A 25,429-nucleotide genomic window follows, 5' to 3' on the forward strand; every position below is an offset into this window, starting at 1 on the left:
CCCTCTCCTTTCTCTCTTGCCTTCCCAAGCCTGGAGTCTACACCGAGGTGGGGGCCCTAAAAACCCTCTTCGACAGCACTGTCAATGCATTACTTCACAGCACCATCAAACAGCAAATCCAACCAATTGAGCGTAATAATAATAATAATAAAAAGAATATTAATAAAAAGCATACACCATGAACTGATCTGCACAGAATGCACATTCCATCAAGTTGCTCCAATCACCTCTAACTTGTAGTCACGGAGGGAAGCAAGGGGGAAAAGACAGAAAAGAGAGAGCAGTAAACATATAGAGAAATCTTCTGAGTCCCAGTACTTACTCGTTTGGGTGTGTTTCTTCTATCATTTTCTCGTTTCACCTCAGGTAATGTACCACGGCGGTTGCATACTTTTCGCTTGTCATTCTTTCACCGTGGCTCCTCCGATTCTGTCTCCAATTCCGCATAAATCCCCCTGCGCCTTTGTGCGAGTGTCGGCTCTTTGCTTGCCTTCGACTGGCTGCGCCTCCGTCTTCTTTACCCCTAAAATTTTCCTCTTTTACCCCCGGAGCCACCCTCTTTCTTCTGGATCGCGAATGCCCGCTTTACTATAACTTTAACACACCATCACCTAGCATGAACGGACAATTTTGTAGCTTAATCCAGCTCCGGTCTTCTATTACACCCCCCTCCCTGCCCAAACACACTCACTCACTCACTCACACTCGCACGCACTCTCTCTCTCACACACACACGGGCGCACAGGGCACACACTCCGTTTTTAAGTCCTAAGGCGCATGTTTTCACCGACGACTCCGGTTCCAGTTGTGCGTAAAAAGCGCGTCGTCGCTGCTGTTACCGAGGGGTGGCCCCGCTAGAGCCCCATCTCTCTCTACTCCATGTTGGATTGCAGGCGGCCGAGAAGCTCCAACGACGCCGGGGCAGGGAGGCGGGAGAGGAGAGGGGGAGGGATAGCAGGAGGAGGGGGCGGAAGCGGTGACGTAGTTTACATTTTAACGGAGGGCCCACGACGGCTGCAAGCCAAAGGGTCTCTTGACAAACGCACTCTCTCGTCTTTATTTCTCGAAAATCCTTCATTTTAAACCTCAATTGTCACCTTTGTGCGCATATGAAATCCTTCACTGGGCACAGTGCAGATAGTTCACAGAAAGGAAACCCCCCCAACTACATTCCAGTGTTAACACCCTTCAACGCAATAAATCAGCCTTTATTATCATCATGATATTACTTATTTAATATTTATTCATAAGATCTAAAAGTATAGATCTCGTTATTAAGCAATATAATAGCACCGAGTTGCTCACAAAAACCCCCAATTTTCGGGGGGGAAAAAGAGGCAAAGTTCAGACTTCAGAAACTAACATAATGCCTGATGAATCAAAAAAGATTAAAAGCGATTGCTGGCTAATCGTGTTAACTTTTTAGCACCATATCAGCGAGAGACTATCTGCTAATCTCTTATTGCCTTTGTGCCGTGAACTACTCTGGGGATTGAGGTCTTTAATACCTATTGATTTGCTAAGGTGTGTGTAAGTTAGATGATTAGCCTGTTTTGTTTGCTCTGAGTGCTGCCAGATTTGTGTTCCTGCCCCCAAACAGTTGCCAGTATTGTTTTCAGGTTCATGCCTAGACAAAAAAAAAAAACAAGAAAAAAACAGAGAGACAGAAAAGAAAAAAAAGTCTTGTTTATTACTGTGGTCGAGTAGCGCCCTCAACTGGTATTTCCTACAGCTTACACATTTGGACTTACTGGTTTTGACCAGTAATAATAATAATGTCATTCTGAGAGTTCACAGGGGACAATGTCAGACCTTGAAGTAAAGCCAAGACATTCCCTCTAAGTTTTCACAGTCTGTGTTCATGCAGTTGATGAAAATATATGTTTCCAAGGATACATTAAGACAAATTTTTCATAATATTTATTTATTAATTTATTTGTTTATGTTTACAGAGGGTAACTCAGTGAGCATTTGCCCTCATATCAGTAATCACGACATACTTTTACAGTAGGTTGCACATGTACTTAGTGTTGTCTTTAGAAACATACTTCTTGATGATGTATTCACGAGGGGTTGTGGGGATATGTGGACTTTTCTCTTAAAAAAAATAAAAGAAGCACAGAAATACTATAATAGCTATACCAGTATTCTCCAACACAGTGACGTCTCTGCCAGGGCCAATTTAGCAGAAGCAAGTTTTATTGTATGTAGTAAAACTATGACATGTGCAGCAAGCGTACTGACATTTGTGCAAAACAAAGAATGTATGAATGGTTGCATGCGCCAAATATAAACAGTCCATGTGTTCAACACTGACACGGTGTGGTTTGAACGTGTAACTTCAGAATGTAGTCATCCTCCACAGCCCACTGGATGGCTTTGGAAAATGTGAAGGATATACATTTTCAACATTTAACTGTATTTTCACAACTTTTACAACATTTTCTGTTGACAAAGACCTCCCCATTGGCATTCACGCAACACCAAAGTAATTAAATGGTAGATTTCTGTCATTTCAAACATTTACTTCTTGCAATTTAAGCCCATAGAGTCACGCTGACAGATATTTTTAATTTATTACAGCAGCATTTTATTATCATGTAGAAAAACTGAGACATACTTTTGAAATTGGGCTTCTTTTTCTGATATTAGATGTTTAATTGATTATAAGTGTAGTTACATTTCTGTACACTGTGGCCCGCAATATAAAATAAGTTTGACATCCCTAGCTATACAGCTAATAACATTTAACGGGACCCAAAAAGATTAATATGCATATTTGTCAAATTGTCAGTTGCTGTAATGAAATATTATTTACTGTATTAAAAAAAGTCAAGATTTTCCTATAATAGAATGTAAAATGTTATTGAATTATCCAAGACCATGTCCCCATGTTGCAGTTGTAATTAAGAATTGTCTTTGATCCCCTTAAAAGTACAGCCAGTGGGTATAGTGTTTTATACTATGTCTGGTTTCTGTCAGAAGTTATGTTGTTTTTGTGTGCTTGTGCTGTCCTAATATTTGCTTTATATTCCGTATGTACTTCATGCAACAGAAATTTCCCCTTAGGGTGTTAAGGGGTCATTCATCAACAGCTCTCCAGTGTATATAAACAGTAAATGAGTTCTCTCACTCACTCTCACACACACACACACACACACACACACACACACACACACACACACACACACACACACACACACACACACACACACACACACACACACAGCATACCATTTATTTCAGTGGAGTAAACACTATGATTTTAGTCTCAGCTTTCCATTTCTCAGCTCTGGGAAATGTATTATAGTATCATTTTACAATAATTAACATACTTTTGAATGGCTGCATTCAACAGTTACTCCATTTAATAAAACTAGTCACATTTAATGAATCAGGTTGTATAGTCTTGTAGTTTGTAAGGTGCTATTTGATCAACTGGGACCTCCTAATGTGTAATTTCACTCATTGTATTAATCCCAGTAGTGATACAATGTAGCCACACATTTTTATTTTTTAATTTTTTTTGTGCACTAAAAGTCTGTTTTTTCACAGATGATCTGTGCCTGAGTTTGGCACTTGTCCATCTGATCACGATTTGTGTGACATGTGATTGAGTCATGAGTTATTTGGAAACCACTTGTGGTCTCAAATCAAACTTACACAAGTATGTTGTGAAAACTTGAAAACTTTCCAGTTCAATAAAATACTTTTCACACATAATTTTACTTCTTACTTCAGTTTAATTAACTATTATGACTTTACCGCAAAGTATCCAGGTATACAGTAAAAGATGTAAAAGCAAGGATTAGAAAAAAATCTACAGTATCAGCATCAGAAAACATGTACTTGTAGTACTCATTATTCATATTAGTGGTTAATGTAAATGAGAAAGGGTGATTTTGATTGAGTCACAAGATGTCTGGAAACCATTTGTGGTTCCATTTCCAACTTTCACAAGTATTGTGTAAAAACTCCAAAAAAAAGGTCCATATACACAAAAACAGTCACTTTAGAAAAGGAGGAGACATGCTGTGTATTACACTTAAATCAGTTTCTTTCATTTGAACAGTATTATACTGTGACACCTACAGTAAGAGAATGTAATAAGTCTATACAGTCTATTACTCTTAATCGCAGATGAAGATGGAAAAAACATTAGGTAATTATGATAATTCTTCACCACTGTTCACAACAGACAACCTACTGAGGAAAAACTGACCAACTTAATGGACTTTACAATCGTGGAGGTGTCTTATATCCTTTTGGGGTGGTTGACATTTTAAAATTTAAACAAAATGAACTGGTGAGCGTAAATGCAGGAGTTACATTGGTTTTATTTATAAATATCTAAAGTCCAGTCCAGTTTACTGTGCCTGTGTGGTGAATGGTAAATGGACTGCGTCTTATATAGCACTTTTGTACTCTAGCTGAGCATTGAAATGTGCTTAGATAGAGCACTACTGTGATAGAGATCTACTGCATGCTGCTGTTTGATGCTCCAGGTGTGTAATAAATTCACAAGACAACCTTGTAGGAAGAGCAGGAAGCGGCAAACCAATAGCAGCTGTGTGAAACTATAGTGAGAGGTGTAAAATTTGTCATACATGAGAGGAATGCAGATCTCTATCGAAGTTGGCATCAGTCCAGCTGATGGGGTTTCTGTATTGTAAAACAAAAAATTGTCTATAATTGATATTAATAATCGTTTAATTTGAGTTATGGTTATTGACCAATTTTTCTAATTTTAATTCTTTATTGTTGCGTGTTATCCTGTGAAGTACTTTGCAACTGTGATGGCATGCCACACATGGTAAGCTCCACACCTCACCACCCGTTGATTCATCCATCCATCCATCCATTCGCTTCCGCTTATCCCTTTCAGGGTCGCGGGACCCGTTGATTCACTTTAGTTTAATTTACAGTCACTACTTTAATATATTCTACTTATTGTTCAATATTGTTTCTTTATTAAATGTATGTATTTTTCGATCACGCCTTCCAATGTTTATATGGCGTGCACACATATTAACCTTGCAAGGTCAAAGTTCTGTTTTATGTTATATTAATGCATCTTTCTTTGTTTGACTTACCTGGGGTTTGGCTTCTCCTCCTGTCTGGCAAAAGGTGTTTATCACTGACAGCCTAATTGGATAGAACCACATGCTTCATTGCCTGGGGGGTGGAGGGGGGGGGGGTGGGGTTTCATGTTTGTTTAATTGTTTTGTATTAGTTGGTTATATGGCAGCCAGTTTGTTTTCCCCCGTGTGTGTCATTTGGTTTAGCTAAACCAGCAGGTTAGTTTATCTTATGTTTGTTTGAGGTTTTGTTAATTATTATCTTGAGTTTAGTCTATTGAGTTGACCTCTTTTATTGCTCTGCCTGTTTAAGTTTTGGCTTTGTTAAATATATCTTCATGTTTTTGGGTCAATAAAACCCCCTTTTTGAATTAAAACACCTGTGTCCTTTATGCTTTACTGCTTGGTCCCTGACAGTAACATTGTTTTGAAAGGTGCTATATATATATATAAAATTATTATGGTACTTAAACTCTAATATAAATGGGAACACATACCGAAATATATTAGTTTAGTAGGAACAAGGGGAACATGCAAACTCTATAAACTGTTATAAAAATGTTACTTTGCCACAAAAAAACAAACAAACACCAAGCAAAACCACTTGTGATCATAATTACATGCAACTGTTTTGGTTCTTCCTTGGGTTCATATGGATGGGTCCTCTTGTGTCTGTGGTGCAGAAAGGATGGCAAAGGGATACTGAACTCATAATGTTGTTTCCTCTTTATTTTGGTACAAAAATCATCATCATCTACAGTGTTTAATGCAACTGCAACATTCAGGACTCCAGCTTAGGATTAGTTAATGAAAGACTAATGTAACATAGGTTCTTACATCACAATGTTTTCAAACTCTTCCTTTATAAATTCTACTTCAAACCAATTGTGTGATCATATAGTGGCAGTAATATTTCATACAATACCTGACAAATAAGAGATGCTGCTTTTACTTTCTTTGACTAGCAACAACAAACCAATGTCTTTAATTTTGCTCGTATACAACACATGTATTGGCATTCTTTGTTATATGTAATGCAAATATTATTGCTGTTCTACAAAAACCTCATATCAGCATTTCGAGAACTAAGACCATTATTTTCACTTTATACTTGTGACCATACACTTCAAAATGGTTATCAGGCTGTAAATAGCGGTCCATAAGAACCAACATAGCCTTCTTTCCATGCAAATCCTTTTGTAAGAGCTAGAGCAAGTTTTTGTACAACATCAAATACAGCTTTTATTTAACAATGCCCACTTACTATACAAATCACATTACACAGCTGTCATCAGTAACGTGTTACGCAACGGCAACTTTCAGGTCTGTAAACAAGCATACAAGAAACCTTTAGTTTCTCCAGCTCCAGAATCCAAAATTAACCCTGTCAGGGCAATGGCTGCCCTCCATGGGGTTTTTTGTTTCCACAATTCATTGTATAAATGAAAACATATGGAAAGATAGCTGTAAATAACTCCATCCATTTTCTGCAACTCATCATGATTCGGGTTGTGTTTGCAGCAGTCTGAGCTGAGAAGCCCAGCCACCTCCTCCAGCTCATCCAGGGACACCAAGATGTGGGGAGATCTGGGTCTACCCCTGGGGTTCCGCTGAATAGGACTGCAATACCTGACTTAGCTGACTCAGCAGCATACTGTAAATAACAAATATGTGAAATCTTTACATCCAGTACAATACTGTGTATTGAGACTTTTTTAATTTACTTTTTTATTTTTTTATTTGTTTACAGCGCAGAAAATTATCAGAACATTTGTGGCAAAAATTCTTGGTTAATAAAATCAGCACTGATAGGCAGAAGGAGAACATGCAAATGCCATAAATTTATATAAAGATGTTGTTGTTCAACAAAAAGCAAGAAAAACTATGTGTGATTTAAGCAGCTATTGCAGAATTATATGCAACTGTTACAGTCCTTCTGAGGGTTTATGGTACATTATGGTGCCGAAAGGATGGTACAGTGACACTGGACTTTCTCTTACTTCCTTTTTATTCTTCTTCCTTCTTTATTATTCTAGCTATTTCTTCCTTTGTAGAAAGCAGAAATGAAATCCACACATGCAAAAAATGTTGTTGTTTTATAAAACGCAAGCAAAAGCAATTGTGATCATAGTCATAAGTATCTGTTTTTATTAGATCAGTGTATTACAGCGTATAATGGAAAAAATGTATCCCCTTGTTTTTAAATGTTCTTGGGGACTAGGGATCACAGTGTTGAAGCCTTGGTTACGGCCCTGCTGAAGTAGGCTACTTAGTTGGAAGTGGCTACAAGAAACGCGTTTACGTTTCTCCCCTTATTGTTGCCATGGAATCAAAGATAGAGTTCTCTGACATCAGAGCTTTTGGTTGTCATATGATCTGATTCAGTTCCACTTTCTGCTTTGATGTCTCACCAGCAGGGTTAGTTGTCTCACAGCCTCATACAAATTTACGCAAAACACAACAAAACAAAAAACTTTTAGTAGCCTAACTAGAAAGAAACGTTTTAGAACCTAACATTAACATTAAGAGAGAATATAATAATAGGAGACACAGCGTTGGAAAACACAGAGAAGTTTAACAACCTGAAAAAGCTCAAGGACTCAAGCATTATGGAACTGCCACAGTCATCGGCAGCTAACACGTCTAAATCCTGCTGTGAAGCCATAGCCTGGGCAGACGGGAACCAGCACCCACAGGAAAATAAATTGTCGGGAGCTACCTCGTTGGAAGATGCAGCAGAGTTGATCAACACGGAGAGGCACAAGGACTCTGCTGTTATGGAGCCACTGCAGGCACTTGATGCTGATGAGCCAAAGCCCAACTGTGAAGCTGCAGCCGGGGCAGGCGGGGACCAGCAGCTGTCAGAGACCATAACACGTCCCGAAGGTTTGTTACAAGAAAAAGTAGGTCCGAAAAACAGAGCAGAGTCTGAAGTTCATGAATCGGTTACAGACGCACCTGCTGTGGAACTGACATCATCATCAGCTGCGGCTGATAAATGTGCCTCCACCACATCAGACCAGAGCAAGCAGCACCTGGCGTTTGTCTGCGATGTGACCTTCATGGTGCTCAAAGACTGTGGAGCTATAGGTCCCCACACCGATACCAAGCAGGAGTGGGAAGCTCCCGTTGGATGCCTGGCGGCCCAGACGATGAACGGACTCCGCATCTCGTCGAAATTCTGTCCTGACAAGAAACTCGTTAAAAAAGTCTCCAAAGCGGTTTTAAAAGACCTAAAGAAGACATTCAGTCGTGAACAGCTTGAGTCTGTGCTAGTAATGCAGGATCCAGCCATGGAAATCGCAATCGTCAAGTCAATAAAATCCCACATGATAGAGATAGCTCCTCGCCATCAGAAAAGGAAAAAGTACCTGGGGATGCTTAAAAGCACACTGAAAGTCTTCATCTTCTTGTCATCCTTCTCGGTGGCTCTTGTCGTAATCGCGATCGTTTTTTTCTGATGTCCATCTGCAGGAGAAGAAGGCCAACAGCAAGAGTCTATAAAAGGTCCGCATACTTATGGGCTACCTTTAAGGGTCTGGTTTGGAGTGTCACCCTCCTCATGCCAATCATTAAATATAAAAACTATTCCAGATGAGTTTTCAAATTTGCCAGTTATATATTTTTCATAAATCATGCCTGTTCATTATTTTATATTTTTATACTTCTGTTGAATATTGTAATATTGTATTAACATGGTATTCATCTATTATATTAATTATAGTTGTATCTATAGTAGAAGTCCCTGCTTGATCAGTTAAAAAAACAAAACAGAGAATTCTAAAAAGCTTGAAAGTTTGGTATGACCACCTTTATTCTTCAACACAGTCTGGAGAGCATTCTGGAATTATCTTAAGTAGTCATCAGGAATAATCCTTCAGTTTCCCAAAAGACATTTAAAGATCTTCTTTGGATGTGGGCTGCCTTTAGTAAGATTCTTTGTCTGCATGATCTCACACTGCTTCAGTATTGCGGGGTCTGGGCTCTGGGGAGGCCAGTCCATAACTAATGGTGCTCTGTTGTGTGTTTTTGCATCCAGGTATGTTTTTACTGTGTTTGGGATCATTGTCATCCAGAAAAATTAAGCTGTCGTGTATTATATGACTTCCAGATGGTATTGCTTGGTGGATAAAATTTTGATGATACTTTTCAGTGTTCATAATTTCATGAAATGCAGCCCCAAACCATGACAGAGCCTCCACTGTGCTTTAAGGTTGGCTGTACAACACTCACTGCTGTATCTCTCACTTGACTTTCTTTGTACATAGCCCTCACAAGTTGACCAAAAATTTTAAATTTGCTTTGATCACTTCATCAGACCTGGATTTTCAGCCCAGTTCCTGTGTAATTTGGCATACATTAGCTTTTTCTCACTGTTTTGCTCCCTAAGAACTGTCTCTTGACAGGCACCCTGCCACTAAGAGCATTTCTGTGAGGCTTCAGTTAACAGTACCTAGATCAACTCAAAGGCCAGATGTGTATTTCAGGTCTTTTTTCTGGCCTTTATAAATATTTTTTTCCTATTTCTTAAGTACATACGTTTAGATACTGTTCATCTGCTGTAGACAGTTTTTAGAGGCCTGACATTCCAGTTTTCTTAATTCTTTACTGCACACCTTGCTGAGATATGCCTTTTTTGGCCAATATCTTTTTGTGAATTCCTTTTTGTTAGTTCAAAGATACTATTTTATGCCTGTGAGACCGGTTATCTTTGGAAGATTCAACTAAACAAATGGGAACAAACTGCCTAAATATAACACTTAAAATAGATTCTTTGCTAAGTTTCCTGTTACATAACATAACACTGATTGATCCCTTAGGTTTGGAGCTGTTTTTTTTTTTTTATCCTTGAGTGATTCATTGGTCAGTGATTAGTCAGTAAACAAAAAAGTTCCTCTGAAAATAGTCAGACACAAGTACTGGACTGAGAATGATTGCAAAAGCAGCCAATGTTCAAAGAAAATTGAAAAATCTTCAGAAAGCCTCAAGAACTGTTGCTCAAGACCACCAGAACAAAACAATATCTGGCTTTTCATAAATATAATAATATCTGATTCTGCACAGTACTGCATGTCCTTTACTTTATGGGGTGTCCATTGTGAATTGAAACAACTAAATGATGGGGTATCAAATCTTTAACTAAAAGCAAATTTAAACTTCCGGTCAGTGGAAGTATCAAAATAAAAGCTTCCTGCAATGCTCGGCTCCTATGCAAAGTGTCAGTCAGGAACGCCGGGATCTGTACCCCTGAGACTGTGCCATTATGTGCAAAGATCCATTAAAAACACTGGAAAGAGTTACAACAACGTCTGCAACACGACAACACGACCATAACTCCACAACATTACTCGGTAGGTTTTTTTCACTGAGCAATTTGGAGAGACTATTGTCAGTGTTAGCTAACATTTACCGAGCATAGGTGAGCTTTTCTAAGTTGGGTACCTTGATTAACATGCATACGACGTAACTACAAGACCCATGCTTTTCTTCTGTGGTGGACGTTAGTCTTAGACCTCTTCATAAAGCACAATTTATTAATTTATTAACTATTTGAGTTCTACTGTACTAGGTCCTCCTGGGCTTTATAGTGATATCACATTTGTGGAGGTTTGACTACTAGCATCATGGAGTTTACTTTTAAAAGGAGGACATTAGTAGTTTCAAAAATAATTATGGCATCAATAAGGAAGTGATATTTGTGTACACATACACACATGTATATGTATATATGTATGTATGTATGTATGTGTGTATATATATATATATATATATATTAGGGGTGCAACGATGCTCGTATCGATATTGAACCGTTCGATACGGTGCTTTCGGTTCGGGACACATATGTATGGAACAATACAAAATTTGTAATTTATTTTATCAACTTTCCTTCTGACGATGCTGTCTGTGTTGAGCGCTCAGTGAATCTACGTTCGACTACTCCGCCTAGGCTGCACTGTCGAGCGCAAATCCACTGAGCGTTCAACACAGACAGCATCGTCAGAAGGAAGAGCGCAGGGCAAGCTAGCGAGACAGAAGTTAAGCTCTCCTTGCAACATGGCAAATTGAACCTCCCCACCCTCATTCAGATCTGGCGTTTGGAATTATTTTGGTTTTCATGTGACGTATGACCCTGAAGGTAAGCGAGTCATAGACTAGAGTAAAACAGTATGTTGGATGTGCCACGCAATGAGGGCGTCACCCGTCACTATGGCAACATAAACAAAACATAACTGTACAAACAGAACCCCGAACAGCCCCGACCCGCTACATAGCCCCCACCTAAGGGGTCAGTCGTCCCCGACGACCCCATTGCCCCACACAAAGTCCTGCAAATGTCCAGGTGCCTTCTTTTGGCGGACCGGCCGGTCACGACCGGTGGGGGAAAAGTCACTCGGGTCAGAACATGGGGTGCCACCATCATCCCACTTCTGACACCAATGTGGCGAGCTCAGACAAGGAGGAGACGGAGGTGTCGTTTGGTCTTGCTTCCCGTGAGCTAGCCAGGGAGCACAGCCGTTTATTGACATCTGCAGAAGAACACTGCCGCTAGCTAACTGCTCAGCGCGGCAACCGCACAGCAACAACAACAACACACAGGGCGCCCCCTGACCCCAGAAGGACACACCTCACAGCGAGAGGGCGTCACCCGTCACTATGGCAACATAAACAAAACATAACTGTATAAACAGAAGCCCGAACAGCCCTGACCCGCCACAATATGCTGCTGAGAATATAGCCCAGAAGAAGCGTATAGTATAGCTTTTATTTTGGAAAGAGCCATTTCTCTGTAATAAACTCTCTTTTCCCAAGATGAGTGATTCCTCAATCAGATACAGGGCTTGCAAAATCGCTAGCTCGACGTCCCGGCGCACCAATTCCTCTGACATCGTCTTATCAATCGTTAGCTTACTATGCAAACATGACAAGTGAAATCTCCCGCAGCAAGCTTAAACATGTGAGAGGTTGATCGCGCAGAGAATCGCTGACTGTTATGTGTGTGTGTGTAAAAGCAGCAGGATATATATTTTAGTTCTGCTGAGCCAAATAAGACAGGTCAGGGTGAAGAAGTGACAGCCAAAGAAAAGCTTACCACAAAACGGAAAAGTTATGACAAATCAGATAAGGCAAAAAGAAAGTGCAGCTTTATGGTTTCATGGACAAAAGAATTTCTGTGGCTGCAATATGACGAGCTATATAACCGGGGCTGCACATAAGTGGTCCGCAGGTGCGCATTCGCTGTCAAAAAAACCCCCAAAAACGCGCACAAGATATGAAGTTGCAACGCATGTTTGCATACATAAGATTTTCTGGAGGAGGACAGACATTTGTTTAAAACTCTTAAAGATGTCGAAGAAGCTCCTTTAAGCAATTACTTTGGTGTTCCTCCACCTCCAAAGAAATGTCAGAAGGAGTCCGAACCACAAAATAAGCACGTATTCTCGGGAAAGTGGTTGCAGGAGGTGAGCTGGCTTCAAACAAATGACAGAGATGTGGTGCGGAATGTGCCGTGAAAATCCCACTCTAGCGGACAAAAACAGTGCTTTTTATATGGACGCAAACGCGCGTTGCAACTTCTTATCTGGTGCGCGTCTTTTATTCTGACAGCGAATGCGCACATGCAGACCACTTATGTGCACCCTTGTAAATAACATAATGTTCTGCCGGGTGTGTTGTTGGTTTTCTCTCGATTTCTGAGTCGACAAGCGCCTTTGTTACTGGAACCAGTCATTTTAAGAAAGGCCCCCATTAGAACCCATGAGAAATGCAAGAAATGCATTATTGCTCAGTCTGCAATATCTTTCCCAGAACAAACACCAATTGCAAATAACATACTAAAAATAAACCTGAAAAATCTGTTTAGAACAGTGTACTATGTTGCAAAGAGTGAACTACCACTGGCAAAATTTAGCAGTCTTTGCAAACTTCAAAAAGCAAATGGCCTAGATTTTGGTTCCACTTGTCTCTTACCCGTGACTTCAGTGGAAATTTCAAATTCAGGATCTGACACAGACTGATTCATGTCCTACACAGTTCTTACAAGTTCATAGAAATTTCTGTTCAATTAGAACCAAGTATTTGAGTTGATGATTGTAATTTTTATACAATGTTGTAATTTGTTTTTCAACAATTTTTTGATTAATGTTTTGTTTCCTTTACAATATTATACTTTAATGTATAATATTGTAAAGGAAACAAAACAGGAAACAAAACATCAATCAAAAAATTGCTTTCTTTTTTATTCGGGCTACTTACATTTATTTTGGGCTACCAAAAACTGAAGTGTTCCTGCCTGAAGGGCTACCAGGGATTTTGAAATTTTGAGAGCCCTGAGATATATTTATTTTTTTAATTACTTTTGTTTCAGCAACATTAAATTTAAAAACTGTACTTTTGAGTTAAAATATATATTTATAATTTTAATAAATGACAAATTAAAAAGGTCGTGACACCAAAGTATCGAACCGAACCGTGAATTTTGTGTATCGTTGCACCCCTAATATATATATATATATATTTTGTGTATCGTTTCACCCCTAAGATATATATATATAACACCCAGCACGCCCCTGCGGGCGGTTTATCCTTCAAGCTCGGGTCCTCTACCAGAGGCCTGGGAGCTTGAGGGTCCTGCGCAGTATCTTAGCTGTTCCCAGGACTGCGCTCTTCTGGACAGAGATCTCCAATGTTGTTCCCGGGATCTACTGGAGCCACTCGCCTAGCTTGGGAGTCACCGCACCTAGCGCTCCGATTACCACGGGGACCACCGTTACCTTCACCCTCCACATCCTCTCGAGCTCTTCTCTCAGCCCTTGGTATTTCTCCAGCTTCTCGTGTTCCTTCTTCCTGATATTGCTGTCATTCGGAACCGCTACACCAATCACTACGGCCGTCTGCTTCTGTTTGTCTACCACCACTATGTCCGGTTGGTTAGCCACCACCATTTTGTCCGTCTGTATCTGGAAGTCCCACAGGATCTTAGCTCGGTCATTCTCCACCACCCTTGGGGGCATCTCCCATTTTGACCTGGGGACTTCCAGGTTATACTCGGCACAGATGTTCCTGTACACTATGCCGGCCACTTGGTTATGGCGTTCCATGTATGCCTTGCCTGCTAGCATCTTGCACCCTGCTGTTATGTGCTGGATTGTCTCTGGGGCATCTTTACACAGCCTGCACCTGGGGTCTTGCCTGGTGTGATAGATCCCAGCCTCTATGGATCTTGTGCTCAGAGCTTGTTCTTGTGCTGCCATGATTAGTGCCTCTGTGCTGTCTTTCAGTCCAGCTTTGTCCAGCCACTGGTAGGATTTCTGGATATCAGCCACCTCCTCTATCTGCCGGTGGTACATACCGTGCAGGGGCCTGTCCTTCCATGATGGTTCCTCGTCTCCCTCCTCTTTCTTGGGTTTCTGCTGCCTGAGGTATTCACTGAGCACTCGGTCAGTTGGGGCCATCTTCCCAATGTATTCTTGGATGTTCGTTGTCTCATCCTTGACTGTGGTGCTGACACTCACCAGTCCCCAGCCCCCTTCCTTCCGCTTAGCGTACAGCCTCAGGGTGCTGGACTTGGGGTGAAACCCTCCATGCATGGTAAGGAGCTTTCTTGTCTTTATGTCAGTGGCTTCTATCTCCGCCTTTGGCCAGCCTATTACCCCAGCAGGGTACCTGATCACGGGCAGGGCGTACGTGTTGATGGCCCGGATCTTGTTCTTACCATTCAGCTGACTCCTCAGGACTTGCCTGACCCTCTGCAGGTACTTGGTGGTTGCAGCCTTTCTAGCGGCCTCTTCATGGTTCCCATTTGCCTGCGGGATCCCCAGGTACTTGTAACTGTCCTCTATCTCTGCAATGTTGCCTTCTGGTAGTTCAATCCCCTCAGTTCTGACTACCTTCCCTCTCTTTGTTACCATCCGACTACACTTCTCCAGTCCGAACAACATTCCAATGTCATTGCTGTATAGCCTGGTAGTGTGGATCAGTGAATCGATGTCTCGTTCACTCTTGGCATACAGCTTGATGTCATCCATGTACAGGAGGTGGCTGACAACTGCTCCGTTCCGTAGTCGGTATCCGTAGCCAGTCTTGTTAATGATCTCACTGAGGGGGTTCAGGCCTATGCAGAACAGCAGTGGGGACAGAGCATCTCCTTGGTAGATCCCGCACTTGATGGTGACTTGTGCTATGGGCTTGGAGTTGGCCTCTAGTGTTGTACGCCACATCCCCATTGAGTTCCTGATGAAGGCTCTTAGGGTCCCATTGATCTTGTACAATTCTAGGCATTCCAGTATCCAGCTGTGGGGCATTGAGTCATAGGCCTTCTTGTAATCAATCCAGGCAGTGCACAGGTTGGTCAGTCTGGTCTTGCAGTCTCGGCTGACTGTTCTGTCTACCAGTAGCTGGTGTTTTGCGCCTCTGGTATTCTTGCCAATTCCTTTCTGTGTCCCGCTCATGTATTGACCCATGTGCCTGTTCATCTTAGCCGATATGATGCCTGACAGGAGCTTCCATGTAGTACTGAGGCAGGTTATTGGTCGGTAGTTGGATCCCTTCTTGGGGTCCTTGGGGATCAGGACCGTCCGACCTTCGGTTAGCCATTCCGGGTGTCTCTCGTTAACTAGCAGCTGGTTCATTTGTGCTGCCAGACGCTCGTGGAGTGCAGTCAGCTTCTTCAGCCAGTAGGCGTGAACCATGTCGGGCCCTGGTGCTGTCCAACTCTTCATACTGGAGACCCTTTCTTGGATATCTGCCACTGTGATGGTTACTGGACCCTGTTCAGGGAGGTCGCTATGGTCTGCCCTCAGATCCACTAGCCACTGAGCATTGCCGTTATGGGTTGCGTCCTTCTCCCATATGCTCTTCCAGTATTGCTCCGTCTTCAGCCTTGGTGGTGCTATTCTCTTATTATTATTGTTCCCTTGCCACTGAGAGTACACCTTTGCTGGTTCTGTGGAGAACAGCTGGTTTATTCTCCTGCCTTCTATCTCTCTGGTGTACCTCCTCAAGCGGCTGGCCAAGGCTGTGAGTCTTTGCTTGGCAGTTTCCAAGGCCTCAGGTATGGACAGCTTGCTGTATTTCTTATGCACCTTCTTTGTCGCACCTTTCTGCAACTCCGTTAGTTGGCTAACCTCCCTCCATGTATATGTATATATATATGTGTATATACACACACACATATATATATATATATGTATATAGAGGCTGGGGTCTATCACACCAGGCAAGACCCCAGGTGTAGGCTGTGTAAAGATGCCCCAGAGACAATCCAGCACATAACAGCAGGGTGCAAGATGCTAGCAGGCAAGGCATACATGGAACGCCATAACCAAGTGGCCGGCATAGTGTACAGGAACATCTGTGCCGAGTATAACCTGGAAGTCCCCAGGTCAAAATGGGAGATGCCCCCAAGGGTGGTGGAGAATGACCGAGCTAAGATCCTGTGGGACTTCCAGATACAGACGGACAAAATGGTGGTGGCTAACCAACCGGACATAGTGGTGGTAGACAAACAGAAGAAGACGGCCGTAGTGATCGATGTAGCGGTTCCGAATGACAGCAATATCAGGAAGAAGGAACACGAGAAGCTGGAGAAATACCAAGGGCTGAGAGAAGAGCTCGAGAGGATGTGGAGGGTGAAGGTAATGGTGGTCCCCGTGGTAATCGGAGCACTAGGTGCGGTGACTCCCAAGCTAGGTGAGTGGCTCCAGCAGATCCCGGGAACAACATCGGAGATCTCTGTCCAGAAGAGCGCAGTCCTGGGAACAGCTAAGATACTGCGCAGGACCCTCAAGCTCCCAGGCCTCTGGTAGAGGACCCGAGCTTGAAGGATAAACCACCCGCAGGGGCGTGCTGGGTTTTTTTTTTTAATATGTATATGTATATATATATATATATATATAGCAGATATTGTGTTTCATTAGCTTAAAGTCAACTTGTTTCTTAACTATGAAATTCTTTAGTTCAGTAGGACTTCAGAAATGTACAGTAGATTTAAACCTTTCAAAACAGAAACTTTTATTCATTGTTACTTGCAGTGGACAGCAGGAGTTACTTAACTCAACATATTTCCACACTTGAAGCAGAGTGAGGCAGAAGGGATTTTACTTAGAATTATAGTTCTGGTAGTCAGACTGTCAGGGGACGAGGTAGAGGAGGGCCTGACATTAGAGTAGGAAGGTTAAAGTTCATGGAAAGACTTGGCAACTTTTGAGGAGCCTGAGCAGGGACACAGGACCTCTTACATCCATTATTGCTAAGAAGCAATGTGCAACCATTGCTTCTGAAGTCTTTTTGTCTTGTAGCCATTTTCAGTCAAATTCACACATACATAAATATAGAGTTATATAATCAGGTTGATAGCTATTTATTTAGTTTATTTATATAATTAGTATTATATTTGCTGTATTTTTGAAGTGCATTTCTCTGCACCTCTTCTTTATGAATTTATTTTGAAGCCTACTGAAATTGGGTTGAAACTGTTTTTAGTAAGAAAATGAAAACAAGACTACGCTAACCACAAACACCTGTGATTGCCTAACAGTAAATAACCATGTTTATAACAAAAATCTAGACCTTGCAAGCCAGAGGCAGGTGCTGTCTGAAGGCAGCTAAAACCACTGTAGAGCTAAAAACATTGTTCAGCATATCGATGGTCACAGCATGACTCAGATGCTCAAAGATCTTGATATATTGGGTCCTAGTTTTGAAAAGAATAAAGCCTTCAGGCTAGTGCCTGAAGAGCCCTTTTATTTTTAACAGAGAGCAACAAGGCTGCCTCAATCTACCAAGACCATGGAAGGCCTGTATAGAATGGCAGATGATTTCCTTTGCAAGTCATTGCCCTGTACTCCAGTTTGTACCAGGGAAACCAAACCACACAACCTCAGAGCCCTAGTAGTGTATTTTGGATGTTGTTGATTTGCCTCAACTAAGTCTCCTCAAAACCAGAGCTTTCATCTCCCTGAAAGTCTGTCTGGTTGTCCTCCACCTCATCTCCTAACAGCACTAAGGATGACCCCATCCTTCCACAATTCTGAATAAATCCCTTCTGCTTGACTCACATCTCTGTCATATCATGAGTGATGTGACCTAACAACCCAGCTTGAGTTAACTATAAGGTGTGCAGCATGCAGTTTAATCAGAGAGCTTGAGTATGTTTGATGGGATGAGTATGTTTTAATATTTATAAAATGAATTTTACCACAAACCCACACCAAAGTCATTAGAATATCATTACACTACATTGTTTCATGATCCACAATGATCCACATTGCTACAGATCTGATGGCCACTACAAGGCACAGACAATAAAAGATACTCTTCTTCTTGAATTTATTACAAAATGTAACTTCTTACAAGTGTCTGATTTAAAAGAAATGACCACTTCCTTGCTAAAAGGAAAATGAAATTCCAGCCATTGACCATTTCCTTGTTTTGGATTTTAGAATTTGATACATTTACCTTAAAAAAGTAATCATTAAATCAAAAGGTAAATGAGATAAAAGAAAAATGCATATAATTTCAAGACAATTTGATCTCAGGTTAAAATAACATTTTTAGTTTCCTATAGCTTGCTAATGTTTGGGTTCATACAGGGAGTGCAGAATTATTAGGCAAATGAGTATTTTGTCCACATCATCCTCTTCATGCATGTTGTCTTACTCCAAGCTGTATAGGCTCGAAAGCCTACTACCAATTAAGCATATTAGGTGATGTGCAACTCTGTAATGAGAAGGGGTGTGGTCTAATGACATCAACACCCTATATCAGGTGTGCATAATTATTAGGCAACGTCCTTTCCTTTGGCAAAATGGGTCAAAAGAAGGACTTGACTCAGAAAAGTCAAAAATAGTGAGATATCTTGCAGAGGGATGCAGCAGTCTCAAAATTGCAAAGCTTCTGAAGCGTGATCATCGAACAATCAAGCGTTTCATTCAAAATAGTCAACAGGGTTGCAAGAAGCGTGTGGAAAAACCAAGGCGCAAAATAACTGCCCATGAACTGAGAAAAGTCAAGTGTGCAGCTACCAAGATGCCACTTGCCACCAGTTTGGCCATATTTCAGAGCTGCAACATCACTGGAGTGCCCAAAAGCACAAGGTGTGCAATACTCAGAGACATGGCCAAGGTAAGAAAGGCTGAAAGACGACCACCACTGAACAAGACACACAAGCTGAAACGTCAAGACTGGGCCAAGAAATATCTCAAGACTGATTTTTCTAAGGTTTTATGGACTGATGAAATGAGAGGGAGTCTTGATGGGCCAGATGGATGGGCCCGTGGCTGGATTGGTAAAGGGCAGAGAGCTCCAGTCTGACTCAGACGCCAGCAAGGTGGAGGTGGAGTACTGGTTTGGGCTGGTATCATCAAAGATGAGCTTGTGGGGCCTTTTCGGGTTGAGGATGGAGTCAAGCTCAACTCCCAGTCCTACTGCCAGTTTCTGGAAGACACCTTCTTCAAGCAGTGGTACAGGAAGAAGTCTGCATCCTTCAAGAAAAACATGATTTTCATGCAGGACAATGCTACATCGCACGCGTCCAAGTACTCCACAGCGTGGCTGGCAAGAAAGGGTATAAAAGAAGAAAAACTAATGACATGGCCACCTTGTTCACCTGATCTGAACCCCACTGAGAACGTGTGGTCCATCATCAAATGTGAGATTTACAAGGAGGGAAAACAGTACATCTCTCTGAACAGTGTCTGGGAGGCTGTGGTTGCTGCTGCACGCAATGTTGATGGTGAACAGATCAAAACACTGACAGAATCCATGGATGGCAGGCTTTTGAGTGTCCTTGCAAAGAAAGGTGGCTATATTGGTCGCTGATTTGCTTTTGTTTTGTTTTTGAATGTCAGAAATGTATATTTGTGAATGTGGAGATGTTATATTGGTTTCACTGGTAAAAAGAAATAATTGAAATGGGTATATATTTGTTTTTTGTTAAGTTGCCTAATAATTATGCACAGTAATAGTCACCTGCACACACAGATATCCCCCTAAAATAGCTAAAACTAAAAACAAACTAAAAACTACTTCCAGAAACATTCAGCTTTGATATTAATGAGTTTTTTGGGTTAATTGAGAACATGGTTGTTGTTCAATAATAAAATTATTCCTCAAAAATACAACTTACCTAATAATTCTGCACTCCATGTTTTCTTTTCTGGCTTGGTGCTACTATTGAATGTAGCTGTCATTAATGTGGAAAGTAGTCTTTTAACAGGCCTGCATAGTGTGAGGAATATATGCCACGTGTCATAACATCCATTACTGTCACAAGCGATGGCGGGACTCAAGCACAGAGCAGGGTTCAGTTCCAAACACAAAGTTTATTTACATAATCACCAGGTGCAGAATATATACAGTGGGGGAAATTCGGGGTTCCTATGGTCCAGGGGGAAATCCGGGAAGGGGAAGCTCTCTCACACTCGCTCTCTTCTTTACACTCCAACTTACACACGTCCACAAAGCGGTTAGGTTACGGGACTGGGAAAACTATACACAAGAGAGATGGGTTACGCAGAATCACAGACTAACACAAGAAAACTTCACTGAGGCTAGAGTGGCTCACTAACGTGTCTCACACAATCATCCAGCGATGAGACTGTCTGCGTTCCGGCCTTAAATGGCAAACACATAATGGCAGCGTGATGGCCAACAGGTGTGTGGGCCAAGGGCGGGAGCCCGCAGTGAGCTCCGCCCAGGTGGAGTGGCGAGAGAAAGAGGGAGAGAGTAAACAAAAACACAAGTAACCTTGCGGGGCCGGCCGGGCAGACATGGGGACCATGACAAGTATGGTGATGACATATATTTCTGTTTTCATTTAAAAAGCTACTGTTGTTGTGATTTAGTGCTATATGATTAAAATTAGTGTCCCAACCCTAAAATAGGCCTCACACATTTCTTTTTTTTAAATAATATTCCAAAACAAAAAATAAATTGCACTCACTTGACACTTTGAACTGCCTTTTCCTTTCAGAACTTTCTTAATTTGTGGCATAGATTCAACAAGGTGCTGGAAGTTCCTTAGAGATTTTGGTCCATATTGACATGATGGCATCATACAAATGCTGCACATCTCAACCTGACTGAAATCCTGTGGTGGGACTGTAAGACCAGGCTGCACATGAATAAGATAAGACAAGATAAGATGAACCTTTATTAATCATACACGTGTGAAATTTTGGTGGTCACAGCAGAAAGTGCAAGTTAAGAACAGTAAAAATTAAGGGAAAAACCCCCCCAATAAAATAAGATAAGATAGAATAACATGCTATACAAAACAGAATAAAATAAAATACTATGTACAATACAATAAGTACTATACACATAGAATAAAATACTGTACAAAATAGAATAAAATACTTTGTTATATTGCATGATGTGTATCTTCCGCTCCACCACTTCTAGTTTTATTGGATTGAGAGCTGGTAACTGTGGAGGCCAATTGAGTATGTTGTCCTTATTGTCATGTTCATGAAGCTATAAGATTTGATTGGGGCTTCGTGATAGGGTGAGGTACCCTGCTGGAAGCGGCCAACAGAAGCATAGCCTCATTGGTATGCTGTAGTCATAAAGAAATGGACATGGATATTCAGGTGGGCTGTGACGTGTAAATGATGCTCAGCTGGTACTAAGGTGCCCAAAGTATACAAAGAAAATATCATTCACCCTATTACACCAGCACCAGCCTGAACTATTGCTTCATGGTAGGATGGATCCATGCTTCATATTGTTATGGTCAAATAAAAACCCCAGTGTTGTGGCAGAAATTGAGACTCATCTGACCAAGCAAGATTTTTCCGATCTTCTGTTGAAAAATTTTGGTTAGCCTATGCAATTGGCAGCCTCAGTTTCCTGTTCTTAGCTGACAGGAGTGCTGCTGGAAAGTCCGATTACATCAGCAGTTACTGAAATACTCAGATTATTCCGTCTGTAAACAACAGCCATTCTTGCCCATTCTGATGCTCAGCTTGAACTTCAGCAGGTTGTCTTGATCATGTCTACTTTCCTAAATGCATCGAGTTGTTGCAGTGTGGCTGGCTGATGAAATATTTGCATTAACAAACGGTTGACTAGATGCACCTAACAAAGTGGCCAGTGAGTGTATTTCATGATTTTATTGGACATGTTGAAATACTGACATGAGTCACTTACATTTCTTATTCATTACCTTTCACACAGTGGTTTGAAATGCTTTAGTTCTATCACAGTGATAATGATTATTTATTGGTCAGCACTAATCTTTGTTCTTCAATAGTTCTGTGATAGTGACTTGCATGATGTGTGTTCATGCTGTTATCCTCTTGTGTTATTTGATTTTAAACAATACTCCAGTTTCTCTGTCCTCTATCCATGAACTTAGTGTTGGCATGCTACAGATAAGATTGGTCAGTTTCCTTTATTTATTTATTCATTTTTATTAGTGAACCTATAGGAACTGGTTGTCATGAATGTTTAGTTTGGAAAGATACCCTCAAATAAGTATTGCACTGGCATTTGCTTTGTGACCTGGCTTGGCTTGAGTTGGAGTGTGTTCAGGCTATTTTCAGAGCAGGCGTTTTGACCTGTCACACCTTTCCTAACTTGCCATGACTATGAAAAACTCATCCAGGCATTTATGCATTCTTCTCTTGAAAACTGAATTACTGCAGTGCTCTTTTTGCTAGACTCCTTAAAATAACTTTCAGTAGGCTGCAGCTTATTCAGAATTCTTTTGCAAGGTTATTAATGAAAACCAATAATAGAGAATACATCAGTCTAGTCTTAGTAGAGCTACACTGGCTCCCACTATCCTATTCCTATTATTCAGTATTCTAGTGATCTTGAGCAATAATTCTCCAGTAGTAATTCTGAAGGTCTTTTGCATTTTTTATTGAACATTGACATTTTTAGAGGAATGCTTCTTCATGTTTGTCAACCCACTTAACACTTTGCCACTTATGACTTGCTTGCTACTACCATCCTGTTGCAAAAGCACATTAGTTGTTCTCATTTCTTTAGTTGAATCTACAAACATTGCCAAAGTGATTCCCAATTAGCTTTTTGCTTAAATCTTGGCATAGTATATTTAAAATCTTGAAAAAATTGAACAAGTGGAGGACACAAGAAATGACAGGCCTAAAAAGATACCTACAGCAGATGAACAGTGTCTGAAACTTCCGACAAATCCAGCAAAGACCTGACATGAGAGCTGACAAATGCATCTGGCATTTCAGTTCATTCATTGCAGTTCACTGAAGCTTCATCAGAAATGGTCTCAGTAGATGGGTGGCTGTAGAGAACCCATTTTTAAGAATGGGAAATAGGGAGAAAAGGCTGAGGTATACCAAATTACACAAGAAGTGGACAAAAGTGGCAACAGGTTTTATCGAGTGATGAATCCAATTTTTTTTTTGGTTGAAATCGTCATCATTATGTCAGGAGAAAGATACAATAGTGTGTATCTACAGCTATCTGTAAACATGGTGGGAGGTTCTGTCATGGTTTGGGCTTGTGTTTCAGTCAGTGCTGTTGGGAATCTTATCAAAAATGAAGGCAGAAAAAATGTTAAAGCTTGAGCTTTTGATTATTTACAAAGTGTCTGCCAACAGCTTCATTGTTCACCACGATTATGATCCCAAAACAGATTGCCAGTGTCCTTGAACAGAAAAAAATCGATGAAATCGTTTTTGCCTTATGTTTGCTGATATTTCAATGACTGACTGAGTCTATTTCTCTTTTTCCAACAAAAGGAATGAGAGGTGATCCAAGACAAAGTACTGTATTAGGGATACAAACTGTACTGATAAGTGGAAAATACTCTGACAAACAAATTTTTAATCTGGAATTTAATTCACTTTTTCACTTAATCAGAATCAGAAAGGGTTTTATTGCCAAATGTTGAGCAGGTTTACAACATTAGGAAATTGCTGCGGTACTTAGTGCAAGTAATACCATTGTACAGACATACCAACTAGGAAATTCAACCACATTGAATCTGGCAGATAGAGAGCATAGTTTTCTTCTTTAGTATCCTATTGGCCTACTGCTTTCAAATTTAATTAATTTAAAAACATATCTCTGGTTGTTTTACAGAATTTTCTGTTCTTTATTTTCATCTATGGTTTACTTACTGGATTATAATTTGTATGATTATCTGTTTTTAATGTGTAGTTTCATGCAGAGGTGCCAGGTTCAAACAACCTTTACCTCCCACAGGCACCCATGTTTCCCAAACATCAACTTCTGTCATAAACTAGAAAGCCATTATTTATTTTTGATGAGTCAACAAGTTGTGGGGATAGGTTAATTGGATAATCCAAATTGTCACTAGGTGTGAATGTGCGAATGAATGTGAGTGTGAATGGTTGTTTGTCCCTGTGTGTTGGCCCTGCGACAGACTGGCGACCTGTCCACGGTGTACCCCGCCTCTCGCCCTATGACAGCTGGGATAGGCTCCAGCGTCCCCCGCGACCCTGAAAAGGATAAGCGGAAGCGAATGGATGGATGCTTGTTGTTTTGGCAGTAGGAAAATATTTCTAACAGCCACTTGCTGTTTGTTGGCTTTTTTCCACTTTGACAGTCGACTGGCTTTGTTTTTTCAGTTAACTGTAATAATGGCCGCTCAAGGATATTTGTCTGTGTTGTTTCTTTTTTTAATGTTTTTTTTAATGATTAAATATTTGTAAGTAACCACCAGTAAGGTAAAATACTTTTCTGGCACTGGAAACTTAGTTTTTATACATTTTTATAGCTACTCAGGATCAGAGTAAAGATAAAGATGAAGAACCTGAAGGGTTATGCATCCTTACGCCACCTGGTTAAAACTCTCTTTACCAATATTAGGAAAACGTTCTCTCTGAAGACCTCTTTGTGCTTGTTGTTAATGAAACAATCATGTGCAGGATCAACTACAAGCTCCTTACTGTTAAAATGTTGACATGTTGATAATGCGATTGCTCTTTCATGGTGGGAGGCCATCAAAAGATGTATCAGTAGCTAGAGATCAACACATGAGAGATACAGCTGACATTGACGAGTTAAAACAACTTGCAGTGTATGTGGTTGAACATTTAAGAGCAGGAACCCAATTACCCTTAGGGTGTAGTCTTTGGCACAGCAGACACAAGGTGATCAGTACACTGCCCGAGCATGTTGAACCCCCCAAACTCCAGTTCATTTGACTAGTGTGATATGCATGCCATGCTCAGGCACAAGTAGGCAAACTATGGTCCAGTTGGACTTGAGTATGGGATGCATACAGTTTGATCGCTATCTGCACTCAAATATGAAATGTCAACACTTCCTCAGTGACAGCTGCCTCTGCGAAACTGTGCGAGAGCGCTTTTCAGGAGAGTGTATGCATGTGAAATAAAGAG

At 41.0% G+C, this 25,429-nt stretch overlaps 2 protein-coding genes across 3 annotated transcripts in view; one reads left to right on the forward strand and one right to left on the reverse strand.

Moving 5' to 3' along the window:
* LOC146695197 (sprouty-related, EVH1 domain-containing protein 2-like) overlaps nucleotides 1–926 on the reverse strand; it is a 36,548-nt gene extending 35,622 nt beyond the window's left edge. For both annotated transcript variants that reach the window (XM_085477136.1, XM_085477135.1), the window contains exon 1: nucleotides 323–926. In XM_085477136.1, coding sequence (XP_085333262.1) covers nucleotides 323–348 — 26 coding nt within the window. In that variant the 5' untranslated portion in view covers nucleotides 349–926. The remainder of the gene's footprint in view (nucleotides 1–322) is intronic.
* Nucleotides 927–7,459: 6,533 nt separating this feature from the next.
* LOC146695198 (uncharacterized) lies at nucleotides 7,460–9,223 on the forward strand. The gene is made up of 2 exons (XM_085476707.1): nucleotides 7,460–7,964; nucleotides 8,031–9,223. Exons 1-2 carry the CDS (start codon nucleotides 7,688–7,690, stop codon nucleotides 8,537–8,539), a joined length of 786 nt encoding a protein of 261 aa, XP_085332833.1. The 5' UTR covers nucleotides 7,460–7,687; the 3' UTR covers nucleotides 8,540–9,223.
* The last annotated feature ends 16,206 nt before the right edge of the window (nucleotides 9,224–25,429 follow it).

This window comes from Copadichromis virginalis, linkage group LG13, assembly GCF_057382275.1.
Source record: "Copadichromis virginalis isolate Kocher_CV1m ecotype Utaka linkage group LG13, C_Virginalis_male_GT1.1, whole genome shotgun sequence".
Lineage (NCBI taxonomy): Eukaryota > Metazoa > Chordata > Actinopteri > Cichliformes > Cichlidae > Copadichromis > Copadichromis virginalis.

Coding starts and splice junctions, on each gene's coding strand:
- LOC146695198 (XM_085476707.1), top strand. CDS start 7,688: ATGGAACTGCCACAGTCATCGGCAGCTAACACGTCTAAATCCTGCTGT. Junction 7,965..8,030: donor GACCATAACACGTCCCGAAG/GTTTGTTACAAG, acceptor AATCGGTTACAG/ACGCACCTGCTGTGGAACTG.